Source organism: Pteronotus mesoamericanus, unplaced genomic scaffold, assembly GCF_021234165.1.
Source record: "Pteronotus mesoamericanus isolate MK-2021 breed Mesoamerican mustached bat unplaced genomic scaffold, CSHL_Meso_final contig_1271, whole genome shotgun sequence".
NCBI classification, from domain to species: Eukaryota; Metazoa; Chordata; class Mammalia; order Chiroptera; family Mormoopidae; genus Pteronotus; species Pteronotus mesoamericanus.
Genome location: NW_026555059.1, coordinates 60038 through 77173, shown reverse-complemented (window position 1 = coordinate 77173; position 17136 = coordinate 60038). Strand labels below are relative to the sequence as shown.

The window sequence follows — 17136 nt, the reverse complement described above, 5'->3', positions numbered from 1 at the left end:
ATATTGACAATATGACTCTATTACACATTTAAGACTATACAGTAATATAAAAAATGTTAAAGGACAAGTAATAGAATAGGAAAGTATTTGCAACACGTCTAAAAAAGGGTTAATATATATTTTTTTAGGGGAAAAATTCTAAAAACATTTAGTCAAGAAATGGATAAAGAATACCAAAAAGTCTTTTTAAAAATAATAGAAATAGGCGAGAAATATACAAAAACAGATTTACTCTCAACAAATAAAGGAACAATTAAAATAGTACATCATTGTCACAATCAGATTAATAAGTATTAAAAATATTAGTAATATCAAGTATTGGTGACTGAAAGGAACTGGGTATTCATAGACTCTATTTCTTAATCTTCTTAAAGCAGTCACTTTAGCATATTTTGCAGTGCTGGTTTGGTGGAGGTGTATTTTTTTAGCCTTCTTTTGTCTGGGGAAACTCCTTATTTCACCTTCCATTTGAATTGAAAGCCTTGCTGAGTAGAGCAGTCTTGGTTGCAGACCTTTGCTTTTCATTACTTGGAATATTTCTTGCCATTCCCTTCTGGCCTGTAGCATTTCTGTTGAGAAGTCAGCTGCCGGCTGTACTGGGGCTCCTTTATATGTTACTACCTCTTTCTCCCTTGCTGCCTTTAGGATTCTCTGTTTGTCTTTGATATTTGCCATTTTAATGACGATGTATCTTGGAGGGGGCCTCTTTGTATTCTTCTTGAATGGGACCTTCTGTGCTTCCTGGATTTGTGTGCCTTTTTCTCTCCTCAAATGAGGGAAGGTTTCCATAATTACTTTTTCAAACAGGTTCTCTATCCCTTCATCCTCTTCTTCTCCTTCTGGTATACCTAGTGTATGGATATTATTACATTTCAGGTTGTGCTGCATTTTCCTAAATGCCCCTTCATTCTTTTTGATTCTTTTTTTATTTTCTTGCTCTTTCTGGGAGCTTTTTTCAACTTTGTCATACAGCTCACTGATTCATTCCTCTGCTTCATCTAGCCTGCTTTTGATTCCTTCTACTGTGTTCTTCATTTCAGAAATTGTATTCTTCATTTCCTATTGTCTCTTATTGATAGCTTCTATGTCCTTTTTCATACTGGTATAGTGTGCAGTAAGTTCCTCATAGTTTCCCTGTAGTTTTTGGTAATTCTCTCTGAGCTCACTGAGCTCATTGAGCTTCCTTAGAACCATTGTTTTGAACTCAATATCTGAGAGTTTACTTGCCTCTATTTCATTTAGTTCTCTTTGTGGGGATTCCTCCTTTCCCTTCAACTGGGGATGTTTCTTTGTCTTCCCATTGTTTGTGATACTCTTGTTTTATGCTTCTGGTTTTTAAATTGATCTGTCTTGATTTCCTGACGTTGTGGTGTGAACTTCTATGGTAGGAGACTGCTGTTTTTTCTTCCGGGGTCTGCCTCTAATGATGTCAGAAGTCGACCCAGTTTGACCTTAGGCAGTCTGTTTGAGACTTTCAGGAATCTACCTTCTGTGGCTGTCTCCTTCAATTGTTAATCTAGTCACTCTGCACTCAGCAGTCAGGCTTAGACACCACAGGGTGGGGCACAGTCCCTCCTGGGGCCAGGGCTATTGGTTCCTCTCACACTGCTGACACTCAGGGGAGTGGTCTATCTAAGACAGATGGCTGCTGCCATATGGGGGATGATTCAGCACAAGGATCCCCCCAGCTACTGTCTCAGTTTTCTCCCCAAAGAATCCTTCCCCAGTTTCTCCTCAGGCATCTCTAGCCCACTCTGCCCCCATCTTTGCTGGAGACCAGGGTAAGTAGCTGCAAATAAAAATTAATGCATTGGCCCTTTGAAAGGCTCTTTGCATCTCCAGCCACCTGTCTTTAGCAGAGAGCAACCATGCCACTTTTTGCAGCTGGTTGTTATCTGTGTACTTTTTGGGCTCTGGTGCTGTAGGCTGGAGATCCCCACTTATGGTTTAGACCCCGCTTTTCTCAGGGAGCTCCAACTGGCCATTTCAATGTCCTTCTGGTGCTACTGCTTGTGGGTGCTCTGCCTGCAGGCACCCCGCCCACCTTCTTGAGTCTCTAACTTACTTCTTACCATTTAGGTTGTGCTAAAGCTGATTCTTCTGTCTGTCCGAGGTTATAAGCCTCCTCTCTCGCTATTGTTCAGTTGTTTGTTCCAGGTGATTTCTCCACAATTTAGTTGTAATTCCAGATTGATCCTGGGAGGACGTCAGTGTGACTCCCATTTACTCCTCCACCATCTTGATTTCCTTCTCTATTTTTCTAATTGTTTTTGTTTTTGTTTCTGTTTTGTTTCAATATTAGTTATAAATTAAGTTGACCCAGAGGGACCTCTGAATTGGGCCCTTTCTCTACTGTCCCTCCTGAGCTGGGCTGCAGAGCATCAAGCAAAGGATCTCCTGTCCTGTTGTTGCTGGAGGCCTTCGGGGTATGGATCCAGAGTCTGAGGGGCAGGAGGTAGTGGCCAAAGATGTTCTTATATTAAAGTCATAGTTAAACTGGCAAAACTCAATAAATCAAGAAAAAACTACTTCCTCCACAAATGAACATATTTAAACAAACCTCAGTCAACATATTTCCAGGTTTTCAAAGATATTTGCTAAAATCGCTAAGTGATGAAATCATATTTTCCACCTTTTTGTAAGTTAAAAATACAAGTCCTTGATCCAGAGATTTAGATATAAAGGCAGCCTGTGAGGGTTGGTTTGTTTTAAAAATCAGAGACTCAATTACATTATGTTGGTAGAGATTTATTTAGGAAGATTGACAAAGGTGTTAAATTAATCTTTCTTCTCTTTTGAAGAAAAGTAATGATCCATTTTTAACACTTCTCTAAAGGCCTCTGAAAATTAATTACTTAGGAGAAGTGGATGTGGTCTTCAGAGACTCAATATAAGGAGAATCAGAGGCCAAGTTTATTCTACTCCAGAACAGAGAGAGTGTATTTGGAACTTGTCTGGCTGAGAAACTTCTGAAAGCTACCATCTCTGCACTTGGAAGTTTTTATCTGAGCTGACTCCTTTGTAATAATACTTCTAGAGCAAGCATTGGTGAGTTTTAATTTATCAGCAAACTGCAGTTGTTTCTATGAAATCACATTGTTTGCCAGCTTAGTGAAAATGATACCTATTTTGTTTTGATATATGTGCTAGAATTATGATGATTAATTTCAGTTCTCTTATTTTATGTAGTTGACAGATATCTAGTAGTTTTGAACTTTAAAATGAATATGAAGAAGTTTGTATTCATTTTAAAGGCTTGTAAGATTAATTTTTGGTTTCTTTGATTAGAGTGATATAGATAATAAAAAAGGATGGTAAATTCAACTGATTGGTATAATCATGTTAGAATAATTCCGGTTAAAATCTGGTCTAATTTGACAATGTTTAGTTTTCTCTTCACTACTTCTAACATATTCACATATGTTTTGTTAAAAAAAAGTGTTTTGGTATGTGGATGCTGATTGCCATGAAAAAAAAAATCCAAGGAAAAATGCCTGATGATTACATGAAATAATGAAAATTGAAGCTTAGCCAAACTGTGCTAAATCAATGACTGACACTTAGTGTTAGATGGTCTTTTTCCAGCATTCAGGATCCACTCCAGGAACTATACATTGGGTCAAACACCTCAAACTCAAGCTCTTTGGAGAAAGTAAAACCTTAACAAAGTTGGGGGTCTTTGTTGTGCAGGAGAAAAGGGGGATTGAGATGGATAGGATTAATTCAAAAGCCAGGAGAGTTATCTATGGACTTGAGAGCTCTCTGGTGTCTTGGTTTTCCGTTTGTGTCATAGGCACTGAGTTTGCAGGTCTTAGGTTGTATTTAGAGAGTGTTAAAGGGAGAGCATCTAGGCACATTTGGCTTCAGTACTTGGGGTCCAATGAGGAGAAAAGACAAAGATATCTCTTTCCCCAGTTCCTCTGGCTGGATAACAGGGCTCTTTGTTGGGGCAAAGGTGCCCATGCCACTGCTGCTGTGCCGCTGTGGCCACTTATTGCAGCTTTGTGACTGGGGCTGATTTGTGAACAGGACTGGGAGGAAAAAATAAAAGGGAAAATAAAAAAGGATTTCAGCCCTCACTTTTCTGTTTGCAAGGACTGTTTTTCATGCCCATTGGTTAGAAATCGGGTTTTTCTGTTGGAGTTTTGCTGTATGTGAAGTTCAGAGAATTAGGCCTTTCTTCAAACCAGTCAATGTCAGGAAAGAGAACAGGAACAGTAATTCCACAAACTCACCTCCATTATGGGGAATTATTGGATATTCTCTCCTTGTTTCACTTTCTATTTTTAACTTTTCAGAGTCCTCATTGTAGATACTGAGAAAAATACCTACAAAGAAGGTCTCCTGGTGGCTAACTTGGGTAAAATTTAAACCAACAACACAACAAATAGAGCCTAACAGCCCTTTCTACATAGGGGCCTCTCATGCAAGCTGAGCTTTAGGAAGAAGCTTGCACTAAGGCTGCCTGCCAACTGCAATAAACTGCCTTCCTGCACTCTATTTCTGCCATCTGAGCCAGCCCTTATAAATGAGTTCTTGGAATCCTATTTTAACCAATAGGACTGAGGCTTTTCTTGTCAAATAGGAGATGTGCAACTCTCTCCTCATCAGCATCTGTGCTGATCAATCAGGACAGTGCCTTTGGGACCAATCAAACTGCGATGATTTGGAGTCCTCATTTGCACGAGGACAGACCAATCAGGAACCAGGGCTGGGGGAAGCTATATAAATCAGCTTCCTTCCAGTTTTGAGAGGGCACTTTCCATAAAAGACTGAAGGCTGCATCTCCATGCCTAGAGTTGAAACACTGAAGATATCACATAGCCTGAACAGAGCCAACCGGCACAGGGCAGGTTGGTGCTCTCTCTCCACAGGGGCTTGGGTCAAAACTGCCTTGCTCCAAGGCCTCATAGCTGAGGGCTGTATCACAGCCATGCTATATTGTAATTGAGCTGCTTTCCCTGAATAGTTTCCTTTTTTACCGCACCCCAAATTGGGGATTCCTGTTGGTGCTGGTTTGCACCAACAACCATTGGTTTACCTTTGCTTGACATCACATAGTTTCTGTAGGTAGTCTGTTCAGTGTTTTTAGTTGTAATCTAGAAAACAGATTCTAGAGGATTTATTCCATTTTAGCCAGTGCCAGACTCAATAGAAAACTTAAGTATGCAACCATTCTTGGAACCTTCCAAAAGATGAAGCACCATCACACTGCTTTCAGTAAACCCTAAGCAACTGTATCTGAAAATATATCAAAACTGTTTTTAATAAGCAACAGGAGTTTATTTTTTACAAGCCTGGAGGTTGGAAGTCCAAGATCAGGGTGTCAGCAAGGTCGGTTCTGGAGAGGGCTGTCTTCCAGGGTGCCGACTGCTGACTTCTCATTGCATCTTCACGTAGTGGAAGAGCTAGGTGTAGGTATTTTTAATACTACACCTTCATCAAAGTGAATTTAATCCCCAGAATATTTTCTATCTAACATTCTCTTTGAAGGGAAAGAGAACAGAAGAAGGAGGATGGAAGGAAAAGCAGGGAAAGAGATTGATATTTTTTTATATACAAAGTAGAAGGAAAAGCATGTTTTTCCTGGGGATGAGACCTGTTAGGATCTACTCTCTTAACAACTTTCATATATATCATACAGTGGTGTTAACTATAGTCATCATGTTGTACCTTTCATCCCTAGAGAGATTGATTTTAATGTCTGATTACTTTGCAAATGTCTAAAATCTAAGCCTGGACATTTTTGAAATAAAATTTGACTATTGGTGGTTTGATATTTTGTGTGTTTAAAAGAGATTTATTGTCCATCCTTAAAAATGGATATTCAAGATTCTTTGACTATATGTATCTTCATTAAAAATATGGCAGTATCCCAACATCTAGGCCTTGCTATCCATACTATATCACTAATAAATTTTCCTGGGATAGTCTGTTCATCATTGAGAACTAGTTATAGCAATACTGAGGAACAAATTTTACACAATTTATATTTTATGTCAATTAAAATGAATTTCTAAGCCATAAATCTGAATAATAACATAGTTCACTTTTTTTCCATGAAGTCACCTCAGAAACCATGTCACCCATGGTGACTGAAGCCTCTCCAGTGCTCCATTCAGGACAAAACATGTCTCTGGGTCCCTCAGCTGCTATGCAGCTGCTCCCCTACCATTCACTTCTTTATTCAATAATATTTCTCAGCACTTCCTGTCCTACTAATTGTATCCACATCATAGTCATTTTGTTGGTTCTATAGTCTTTGCTTTTCATGACTCTTACACATTCATGCATTCATTTGTTCAAATACTTTTTTGATGTCTCTCATATCCTTGGCCTGGTATTTCCTTCTAGGAATGTGGCAGTAAGGAGGATTTACCTCTTGTAATTTGCAAACTAGAAAGAAATCCCTAAATTCTGCTGTGAGCTTTACAAAGGGAAAGTATAAGCTGTCCTTGACAGCTTATTTATTGAAATCTATTTCAATAAACTGAGAACTGATAGAGGAAGAAAAGAATCCTTCACTGGCATTGGGTTTTGACAAGGACTTTCTGGAAGGAGAAGTCTCTGCTTTGCCTTTATCCATTTAACTGGATTTCCACACCCAAGTATTCTTCACTTCTAGCAAGCTCAGATAGTAAATGAAAAGTACATATATCCTACATGGTATAATAAAAGAGATTAGTTTTATTTAAGTAAAATAGAAAAGCAAATGTCCATACTTAAAAAAAAATAATACACCACTTTAAAAAATTAACACAACTATATCTCCTGAAGGCAAAAAGAAGTTAAAGACAATGAGGTATAACTGATTTGCACCATTGAAGAAGTCACCAGGATACAAGCCTCCTCAGCTATTGGAATTCCCAAGACCATGATGGTCTGTGACCGGTTTCTGGTCATTTTGGTCCATAGCAAATGAAAGGTCTGAGAGGGAAAGAGAAGGAGCACGAGAGGAAATTACAGATGAGGGAACTTTTGGCAACATTAACAAAACTTACTATGCCACATTCACAATCTAGAAACACTCCTACCCAGCCCTGGGGTCTTTGAATATATTGGCGGATTAGTGGGGAGGTAGAGAAGAGATTGAAATGGTCATCCACTTTGACACACAAAAGTAGAAATATACCCTCAGAGTTGAGTCGCATATCTTTCCTATGTGCCCAGGATTCCTTGCAAAGTCCTATAATCCAATTACAGGAGTGTCCCATATCCATCTCCCAGTAATGTTTGCCAGAAGTGAAGGTCTGAGCTCCCCATGAAGGAGTGTACTCTAAACTTGCAGGGTTAAGGGGCAGGTCTTGATGGTGAGAACTGCATTGCAAATGTCTCAGTTCTTCAAACAGAGGTGCTTCACACTTGCTTATTCTATGTTCCAAGGTAATATACACTTCAGCAAAAAGAAAATAGTGAAGTCAAAGAACAGAATTTAAAAGTTCTGAGGGCCAAGCACAATGGTGTTCTGGCAAAAGTGTAAAAACCAAATCTCTGAAATAAAGCTGGGAATACTCCCAACCCACCGTGACCACTTTCAAGGTAACAACCATTTAGGAATTGCTCATAAAGTTCCAGAATATGTAACTTTCATGTCTTCATGGATGAGTCAGTACTGGGCAGTTCCAGAACATCTCTTTATCATAGTGACTATAGAAAGTATAGCATTGGAAATGCAAAGAAAGATCAGCAAGGGCTCCTTGTCTATCTACGGAGCAAGTCAATCTAATCATGCACCTAAATCAAAGTAAAATTTGAGAATACATAAAGATGTAGGATGTCAGACTTGGGTTTAATTCTCACCAGCTCATTAGTAATTTGGAAGCTAGTTCACAGATGCCAAGTAAATGCCAAAATGGCACTTAACTCACTTAAGCCTTCTCATTAATCAGCTATAACAAAATAAATAAATTACAGTAATAAATATAGTATACATTACATTTAAAATATTATTATTTCCTAAATAATGGCCACTGTTCCCAAAATATCAGGGCACATCATTTAAATAAGCAAAAAAATTAGCTAGAAATCCATATGTGCCTTTTTAGAAGTGATTGCTCCCAGAATTTCTAAAGTTGCACCATCAAATCAGAATCTCCTCCCATCCCAGGTCAGCTGCTTCTTCATCTGCCAGCCTCACCTCTACATTTGTCTCAAATTGCCCTCCACGCAATAAATATTGTTCCATTTGTTTTGTGATTTTATCTGCTTTTTATAAATATATTATGCTGTTTAAAATCTTATGATTTTTAAAGTACCTTTAGATAGATACTTAAATAACATTAAAGTGCTTCTAAATATCTGAACATGTATATATAACCACAGTTAACAATTAAAAGTTGAAATACACTAAATGAATTTGCAGTTTTATATACCAGAGAGTTTTTTTTTAAACTCACTGAAAGCAATCATATAACAAAATGTCATATTTGATTGTTTTTGACAGGCTTCAATTAGCTTTTTCTGACAGCTCATTCACAAATGAGTTATAAAATTAGTTATAAAGGTTTGCGTATTTACCTGCATCCCTGTTCTCTGAATAAAAGTAATAGAGCAATGAGGAGAGGTCATCCACGTGCACCTGTTCATGTAGGAAACGCTACTGCAGTCACACCAGAGCGCGGCCTCTCACCTCGGAAGTTGTTAAGCCTTTCCGACATCCCAGTGATGGTCCATGCAGTGAGCTGTGGATCCACAGGCTTAGGCATGTACAGCTGCACTAACTGACTCCTGCAAAGAAAAAGACCTACTTCCTTAAAGGCTCAAAGGTCTCATTCATGATGCACTGAAGATGCTTCCTCAGAAACCTCATAATTAGCTTTCAAAGGTATGAACATACCTCCACAAATTGAGGAATACTGCAGTTATTGTATTTTATAATCTGCTTCCTTACTCTTAACACATCAATACCAGGAGAATATATCACCTCACTCATAGTGTTTCCTTTTCCCTTCCAGCTTCCCTAGTGGAGCCACACAGCAATTTTCATTTAATTCCTAAAATACAATAGGTGCCAAGGTTTTGAAATGTGCTAACTTTTACTACTTAGGGGGCCTCAACTCTATAGCGTGTTCTTCCTTGATTCTCCCTTTTGCTTCTCACCATCCTTCCACCTGCTGCCATCTACGCTTATTTGCCTTTCCCCTACAAGGCCCGGAATTATCCTCAAATAATGAGGATTTTAAAAATTGCAGGCAAGAAAAATAGTTGTCTTTTTGCCAGCTCTACATTATATCTTGCAACTTAAATCATACCCCTTCAATCCTCACTTTTACCTAAGGAAAGCTTGGAATTCTTTTAGAGAAGGAAGAAATAAATACAGATAAAAAAAAAAAAACTCACTAAAATTGTGGGTCGATCTCAGCAGAAATAGCCTGACCTCTGGCACAATTACCATGACTTGAATATAGGGGCACACTTACCTTATCACTATTTCTCTTGAATCCTGTAAACAGAAGGAGAGGAAGGCTTGCTCAGTTTTCAGAATAAGGTGGCTGCCCTGTTTAGTCTAGTTCAAGGATATGAGATTGAGCTGGAAAATTCAGCATCTCCAGCTTTCTTCCTTTGGCAAATACATTTGTCATTCTCTTTAGCCTTATAAGGTAAAACTCAGTCTCACATTTACATACAGTTGATAAAGCCATGGTCTTGATAAAATGTGAAACCAGAAGACATTCTTATGGTGAACAAATATGTCTGTGTTTTGTTCCATGTACAGTGATATTCACAGAGGTTTCCCCAAAGTTCTTGTAAGGGCATATGGGTTTCAAATCTAGACCTTCAAAATAGAAAGAATTAACATTCCCACATACTGACAAGTCCAGATACAAGCTCTTCTGTTGCAGTTGGTCAGAAACTGTAGGTATAACAGAATAATTTAGAAGAAAATATTATCTAGACCTGTTACTCTAAACTTTTCAAATAGTTTTTCTTCTCCTTTATAAGACAAAGTTACCCTGGCTCTTCAGGTTATACTGGAGGAGCTAAATCTGCCATCTCAAAGTCAGAAGAGACAGGATCTGAACTTTGTAACCAGAGAAATAAAAGAGGTTAAAGAAGACAGAGACTTCAGTGGATATCAATGATTTCCAAGCAGGCTGGTGTTCACAATCCTGCCATCCTTCCTCAGTCCTTACCTGGAGCAGGTCCATATCTGCTTTACAGCATAGTTCCTTCAGCTCCCCATATATTCTTCTCAGGGATTTCCCAATATGAATCATGCTGCTTCTATTTCTCCGGAGTTGCTGAAAAATCATGTTGCCTTCATTTGCCAGGCTCTCTAAATGATTTTGCAGTTCCTCACGGAGGTATCGATGCACCTTAGGATACTCAGCCCTGATCATTGCCATCCGTAGATTTATAACACCCTGCAGTGACATTGGGTTATTTAGATCATGTGTTATTTAGATTGTCTTATTCTTCCCTTATCATCTATTGTCTATGTGTTATGTATAGTATACTTGGTGTAGTCTGTTGGGACAACTATAACAAAAATACTAGAAACCGGGTGGCTTTTAAACAACAGAAATTCATTTCTCACAGCTCTATAAGCTGGGAAGTGCAAGATTGATGTTGACAGATCTGGTATCTGGCAAGAGGCCACTTCCTCAATAGCCAATTTTTTTGTCGTGTTCTCAGATGGCAGAAGGGGCAAGGGACTTCCCTTGAGTTCTTTCTTTAAGGGTATTTATCCCATTTATGAGGGTGCTGTCCCCATGCTCTAATCACCCCCAAAGGCCCACTTCCTCTTACCATCACCTTGGGCATTAGAACTGCAACATAGGACTTGGGGGAGGGAGGATGACACAAACATTCAGACCATAGAAGTACTAGATATATCTTTATGCCTTTCTACTTAAAAAAAAAACAAACCATATATTTTGTTTCTTTCTTTCATTTTCCCCCTCCCTTCCTTTTCATTTATTTATTTCCCTGCACCATTGTTTCCAACTACTTTCCTTCAAATTTTACAGTTTCATAAAAAATAGAAATTTAAGATCAACTTGTATGTTGTTTCCTACAATTCATTGCTAACCCTATATCATAATCCATTTTTCTCAATACTTATACTCAGAAACTAACTTTTTGCTATTAGCAAAAAAGCAACAATTTACTTCCTTGGGAAAAAGAAGACATCAGACATGATCTTTCAAATAAAAATGGTACCAGCCGTATGGGAAAACGTATTTGTCAATGATACCTTGGACAAGGGTTTGATCTCCAGTATACATAAAGAACTCACACGGCTCTACTCCAGGAAGACAAACAATCCAATTAAAAAATAGGCAAAGAACCTGAATAGACACTTCTCCAAGGAGGACATACAGAGGGCACAGAGACATATGAAAGGATGCTCAGCATCACTAGCCACCAAAGAGATGCGAATTAAAACCACAGTGAGACACCACTTCATACCAGTCAGAATGGCCATCATAACCAAATCAACAAATAACAAGTGCTGGTGAAATTGTGGAGAAAAGGGAACCCTAGTGCACTGTTTGTGGGAATGCAGACTGGTGCAGCCACTGTGGAAAACAGTTTGTAATTTCCTCAAAAAACTAAAAATGGAACTGCCTTTTGACCCAGCAATTCCACTCCTGGGATTATGCCCTAAGAATCCTTAAACACCAATTCAAAAGAACATATGCACCCTAATGTTCATAGCAGCATTATTTACAATAACAGAGTGCTAGAAACAGCCTAAGTGCCCAGCAGTAAATGAGTGGATCAATAAACTGTGGTACATTTACACAATGGAATACTACACAGCAGAGAGAAAGAAGGAGCTCCTACCCTGTGCAATAACATGGATGGAACTGGAGAGCATTATGCTAAGTGAAATAAGTCAGGGGATGAAAGACAAATACCCTATGATTTCACCAGTAAGTAGAACTTAATCAACAAAACAAAGAAACAAGCAAAAAAGAACCAGAGATGTGGAAATAAAGAACAAACTGATAGTGACCAGAGGGGAGGGAGGAGGGAGAAAATGGGAGAAAGAAGGGGAACATATAGGAAGGACTCATGAACAATGACAATGTCTTTGGGAGCAGGGGTTGGATGGAGAAAGGGAGAGCAATGAGGGGAAAAATGGGGACAACTGTAACTGAACAACAAAAAAACGAATTTAAAAAATAAAAAAAAATTATCTCAATTTCCAAAACACTCTGTTTTTACCAATGTTTAGTTCTACCTGCCTGCTATACCCAGGGCTACACCTACCTCCTCTTCACTAGTCCATCTCCTCCCCCTCAAAGATATTAGTCTCTAGATTACTACCCCACAATATTCATTCTCTTCTTTGCCTGTTTCCTTTGTCTCTCCCTGTCACTGCCTATCTCTCTGTCCCCACTTTCAGTGTCTTTCTCTGTTTCATTCTCTCAATCACTTTTTCACACACACTTTTCCCTTCTTTACACACAGCATTTATTTATTCATTTATTTGTTTATTTATTTATTATATATTTTTTCATTACCATTTAACTCCCCTATACCCTCTTCCATCACCGATGTCCCTGTTGTCCACGTCTATGAGTCCTTTCTCTTTTTTCTTTTTTGCTCCGTCCTTCCACCTCACCACACCCCTATCTCCAGAGCTGTCAGCCTACTTTCTATCTATGGGTCTGTCTCTATTTTGCTTGTTCAGCTTGCTCATTAGGTTCCACATATAAGTGAAATCATATGGTAAATCATCTTTCCCTGACAGCCTTTAAACGTGTGTAAATTTACCTGATTTTTTTTGGAAAACTCAAAACTAAATATCCTTGTTCTAATGACCTTATTTAGCTTCGATGCTAACACTTTCATCCCCACCAAAAGCCAGACTTGTTGATCAGTTCTGATCACACTCACTGTGACCATGCATCCAGTACCAATAACTAATCTAGGCAATGACTCCTTCCTTGCATATTCCAACTTACAAAGAGCCTTTTAACTTAAATCCAAGTAATATCATTCATTCTTACATTACTCAACCCCCACTTTCACACTTGACACTATTTACTACTCATTCATTTTCTCATACCTTCTGTTAACTCTGCTCCAGAAAGATGTATTCTCAGAGAGGTGCTGGTTCACTCCCTGACCTCCTGTAACTCTGCCCGGAAGGAACCCTTCACAAAGGGTCTTCCCTGATCACCATACATCCCCGAAACATGTACCCTTTAAACCCATTCTCTGCTTTAATTTTTTCCAAGCACTTTAGAGATGTCATGTGCTATAAATTTTACTTTTTTATGTGTGGATTGAGTTCTCTCAGTAGATTTAAGCTCCTGAGCTCAGTGATTTGTTTCTTTTTTTGTCCACTTCTTTACTTTCTTTATGGCCTAGAACAGTGAGCAATATATCATAGGCCCTCATATGAATGAATAAATAAATGAAAGAATGATTCATTAGGAAACTCATCTTTTTTTTTTTTTTTTTTTTTCTTTTTTTCACCTCTCAGTATTAAGATGACATCACTTTTAGGAAACTCATCTTAAATAATCAAGATAACTTTGTTATACCCTGTTGGTCTTCCTACAGCACCATGTACTGATTCCTAGTTAATGAGCCATTATTCTCTAACATTTTCTGTTTATATGTCTCCTTCAGAAGTGCTTGAGACCTTTGAAGATAAAAATGTAGTTTAACTTTTTCAGTTTCAGGTTCTCAATTCACTTTTTGTGAATCCATGAACAATATAACCCAAAATCCTTAGCTAAACATTCACACTCTTGATCTAGCCATAATTAAATTTCTAGCCATCTCTTTGCTCACTTCTTGCCTCAAACCCTGTGTATTAATCAATAGGAGCTACTACCAGGTCCCAAACAATTCTATGTCTTACTTTTATCTTCCTTGGCCCTCAGACCTTTCTGCCACTAATACCTATGAATTCACAAGTGGTACTAACACATTAGCATCAGATTGATTTTTATGTGTTTACAATGCTCTTCTTAACACTTAAAATTACTAAACTGCTACAAAAATCTATTTCTATCTCCATCCCAGTGATCATTGTATTTTTTGTCCCTGCTAATGTATTCACGATAGATATTACTTTATACAAAAAAATCAGGAAAAACCTTTTAGTTAAAAAGTGAGTTCAGCATGAGATCCTTCACTGAAGGGCATGTTTCCCTATAGAGATACGTATTATCACTCTTTTGCTCAACAACCATTTAAGGGATATTATAATTTAATTCAAGTTCTTCCACTGTAAGTTACCACGATCTCTGCCTCAAGCTGGTCCCAAGGGAAACAGGGCCTACTGCTTACCTCCCATTCTCTGAATATGTCGGTCACTTTATTTAGATTTCTCTGATTTTCCTGCTTATTCTTCCAAATAGACTTCATTTGCTTCAGAATATTCTCCTGCAAAAGAACTATACATATTAGCACTACAAAAGTTGTACATTTCAGATGCAGTAGTCCCCGATTATTTGCAGTTTTGCTTTCTATGGTTTTATTTACCCAAGGTCAACTGCAGTTTGAAAATATTAAATAGAAAACTCCAGAAATAAACAAATGTTAAGTTTTAAGTCGTGTGCCATTCTGAGTAGTGTGATGAACTTTTGCTCCATCCCGCCTGATATGTGAATCATCCCTTTGTCCGGTGTATCCCCACTGTAGGCATTACTTGTTTATTAGTCATTTGGTAGCTGTCTTGATTATCAGATTCACTCTCACAGTGTCATAGTGCTTGTGTTCTGGTAACCCATATTTTACTTAATAATGACACCAAAGCACAAGAGTCGTGATGCTTGCAATTTGGATATGCTGATGAGAAGCCCAAGGAGCATACGTATGTATATGAGAAAACTGTATATACAGGGTTTGGTACTATCTGTGGTGTTTAGGCACCCACTGTGGGTACTAGAACACATCACCCTCAGATGAGGTGAGATGACTCTACCTCAGAAATATATAAGGGGATAGACATGAGACAGACAGTAAAAAGAGCAGAAATGTCATTGATTCTCCTTGGAACAGTAATTGTCAAATCTGAGAAATCAACCAAAAATAGAGTTCCTGAATTTGAAAAATATATACACTGTCTGAGGAAACCAGCACTGATATTATATGTAATCTGGTCAATTTTCAGAAATAAATCTTGCTTCATATTTGATTTTGAAGTGTTATCCCTCAGTTTTTCTAAGTCCCTTTAAAATACATTGGCCAGTGTTTCTAAATCTGCCCTCGTTAGAATAAGCTTATCGTAATCATTGCTGTAGTAGCCAATGGCTGCAACTAGATTTATCCACCATGTTACTTACACTGAAATACCAGCACCCTAATACCCATCAACTTTATCCTATTCCCTCCCTAAGGCCAAAAGAATTTAAACTTAAGGAGAGCAAGGACTTTTGCTTAATTTCTTCACTGCTTTATCCCCAGTTTTTTAGAACAATGCCTGGCACATAGTGTTCAGAAATTCTAATTATTTATTGCAGAAAATAATAATCATCATCAATGTAGTTTTCCTCTTGCCCAGCGGATACAGGCTCTTCCATGTTTCAAAGTGCATTTGGAGGCATTACTTACCCTGTAGTGCTCAGCAGCCTGCTTCCCTGGATGGTGTCTATGAGTGGCATGACCTGGGGAATAACAGCAGAGCAAACACAGCAGGATCTTGTCAAATGGACAGAAGAAGATCTTTACTATTTGGTGTGTCTTACAGACCTGCATGGCAGAGCTTGGTGACTGGAAGGGAAATGACTCTCCAGCAGGAAGAACTTGTTTCTTAGCTAAAATAATGCTTTTAAAGTTCATTGGGAGTGATACTGCCCTGCACACAGGGCAGCAAGTAGGAGTCCGGGTATCTTCCCACAAGAGACAAAGACAGGGAGCACAAAAGCTGTGGCCACAGGTAATGGTGACAGGGTCTGTGAAGTAGTCCTTGCAGATGAAGCAGGTGAGCTCACTGGGGGAATACCACATGAAAGCAGAACTCATGTTTCTGAGAAAATAAAAGGAAAGAATACGCTTTACCCCTGCACACATTAGTTGAGTTTCAGCCTTTTCTCACTTACATCCCTATGCACCATGGCAACACAGGTGATGTTTTGAATAGGATGGTGAGGCACAAAGAGAGTCCCACAGACTGATAACAGCATTATTGTTTGCCAGCCTTGGCCTGCAGCACTACTTCTCAGTTCCCTATTAGAAAGCCAGTATGTTTCATATGTATTATCTCTTTTACAAAGACAAAGAAATAAGAGGTCCTGAACTCACCCCTAGTCACAGAGAATGGGTCATATTTTCTCCAAAATTATCACAGTTTATTCCTTTTTTTTTCCTCTCTGATTGGTTAGCACATGGTATGTGCTCCAATACTGACCAATGAAATAAGAAAGTAAGACTTCTAGGAAAATTCTATATAATATTTTCTTATTCTTGAAGAGATATATGGAAGAAAAAACTGTGTTTCTAGACATTTTTTGAATATAATACCAGTGGGCACAGATATTTTGTGATTTCAACATGAATTAGCCTAAAGACAAAAGCCAATACTCGGAGGATAACAGAGGGATGGAAAGAACATGGGTTCTTATTAATGTCCCTGAGCACTAATCACATAATTCCGGAGAGGTCAACTCATTAAAGTAGAAGAAATAGTAGAGATTACCATTTTAAAGACACTATAAGAACAATTGAATCAGGCAAAAATCATTAATGGACACGAAAATAACTAAGTCAAAGATTAGTATATATTATCAAGGTTTTACCGTTCATATTAGTTCTGAAATACAAAAGAGAAAAATGTACCCTTACAAAGTATATATTTGGCAGACACATTAACAAAGCAAACAAACTCTGGGCATCACAGTGGCCAGAGATGTGTACCGCTAAGGATAAACAACACCTCTATAGTACCCTTGACATAAAGAAACATTTAGCCTTCAAGTTTCTACAGGGCAAAATTAGATGAGATAACTTTTGAGGGACCTTATGCAATAATAGCCGAGGCTATTCAATTAATCTTAATTTCTTCGGGGAAAATGTTTAGAAGCAGTTATAGATTAAAGGTTACTAAAACATAAAAATTAACTATGGTGTGGTATCTTCAATCTGTTCCTGAGTGAAAAAATTAACAACAAATTAGGACGTTAGTGGGACATTCAGGGACATGGTAAAGATAATGGGGTCTTCCCATTT

At 38.2% G+C, this 17136-nt stretch overlaps 1 protein-coding gene across 2 annotated transcripts; it reads right to left on the bottom strand.

Moving 5' to 3' along the window:
* Window positions 1-6899: 6899 nt before the first annotated feature.
* On the bottom strand, window positions 6900-15933 carry TRIM77 (tripartite motif containing 77). Of its 2 annotated transcripts, XM_054589444.1 has the most exons (5): window positions 15523-15933; window positions 14257-14352; window positions 10134-10364; window positions 8630-8750; window positions 6900-7393 (listed from the first exon to the last, which is right to left on the bottom strand). In XM_054589444.1, the coding sequence occupies exons 1-5, from the start codon at window positions 15931-15933 to the stop codon at window positions 6900-6902; spliced, it is 1353 nt and encodes a 450-aa protein (XP_054445419.1). The 2 variants fall into 2 exon arrangements, with proteins under 2 accessions (XP_054445419.1, XP_054445428.1); XM_054589453.1 differs by lacking the exon at window positions 10134-10364.
* Between the last annotated feature and the right edge of the window lie 1203 nt (window positions 15934-17136).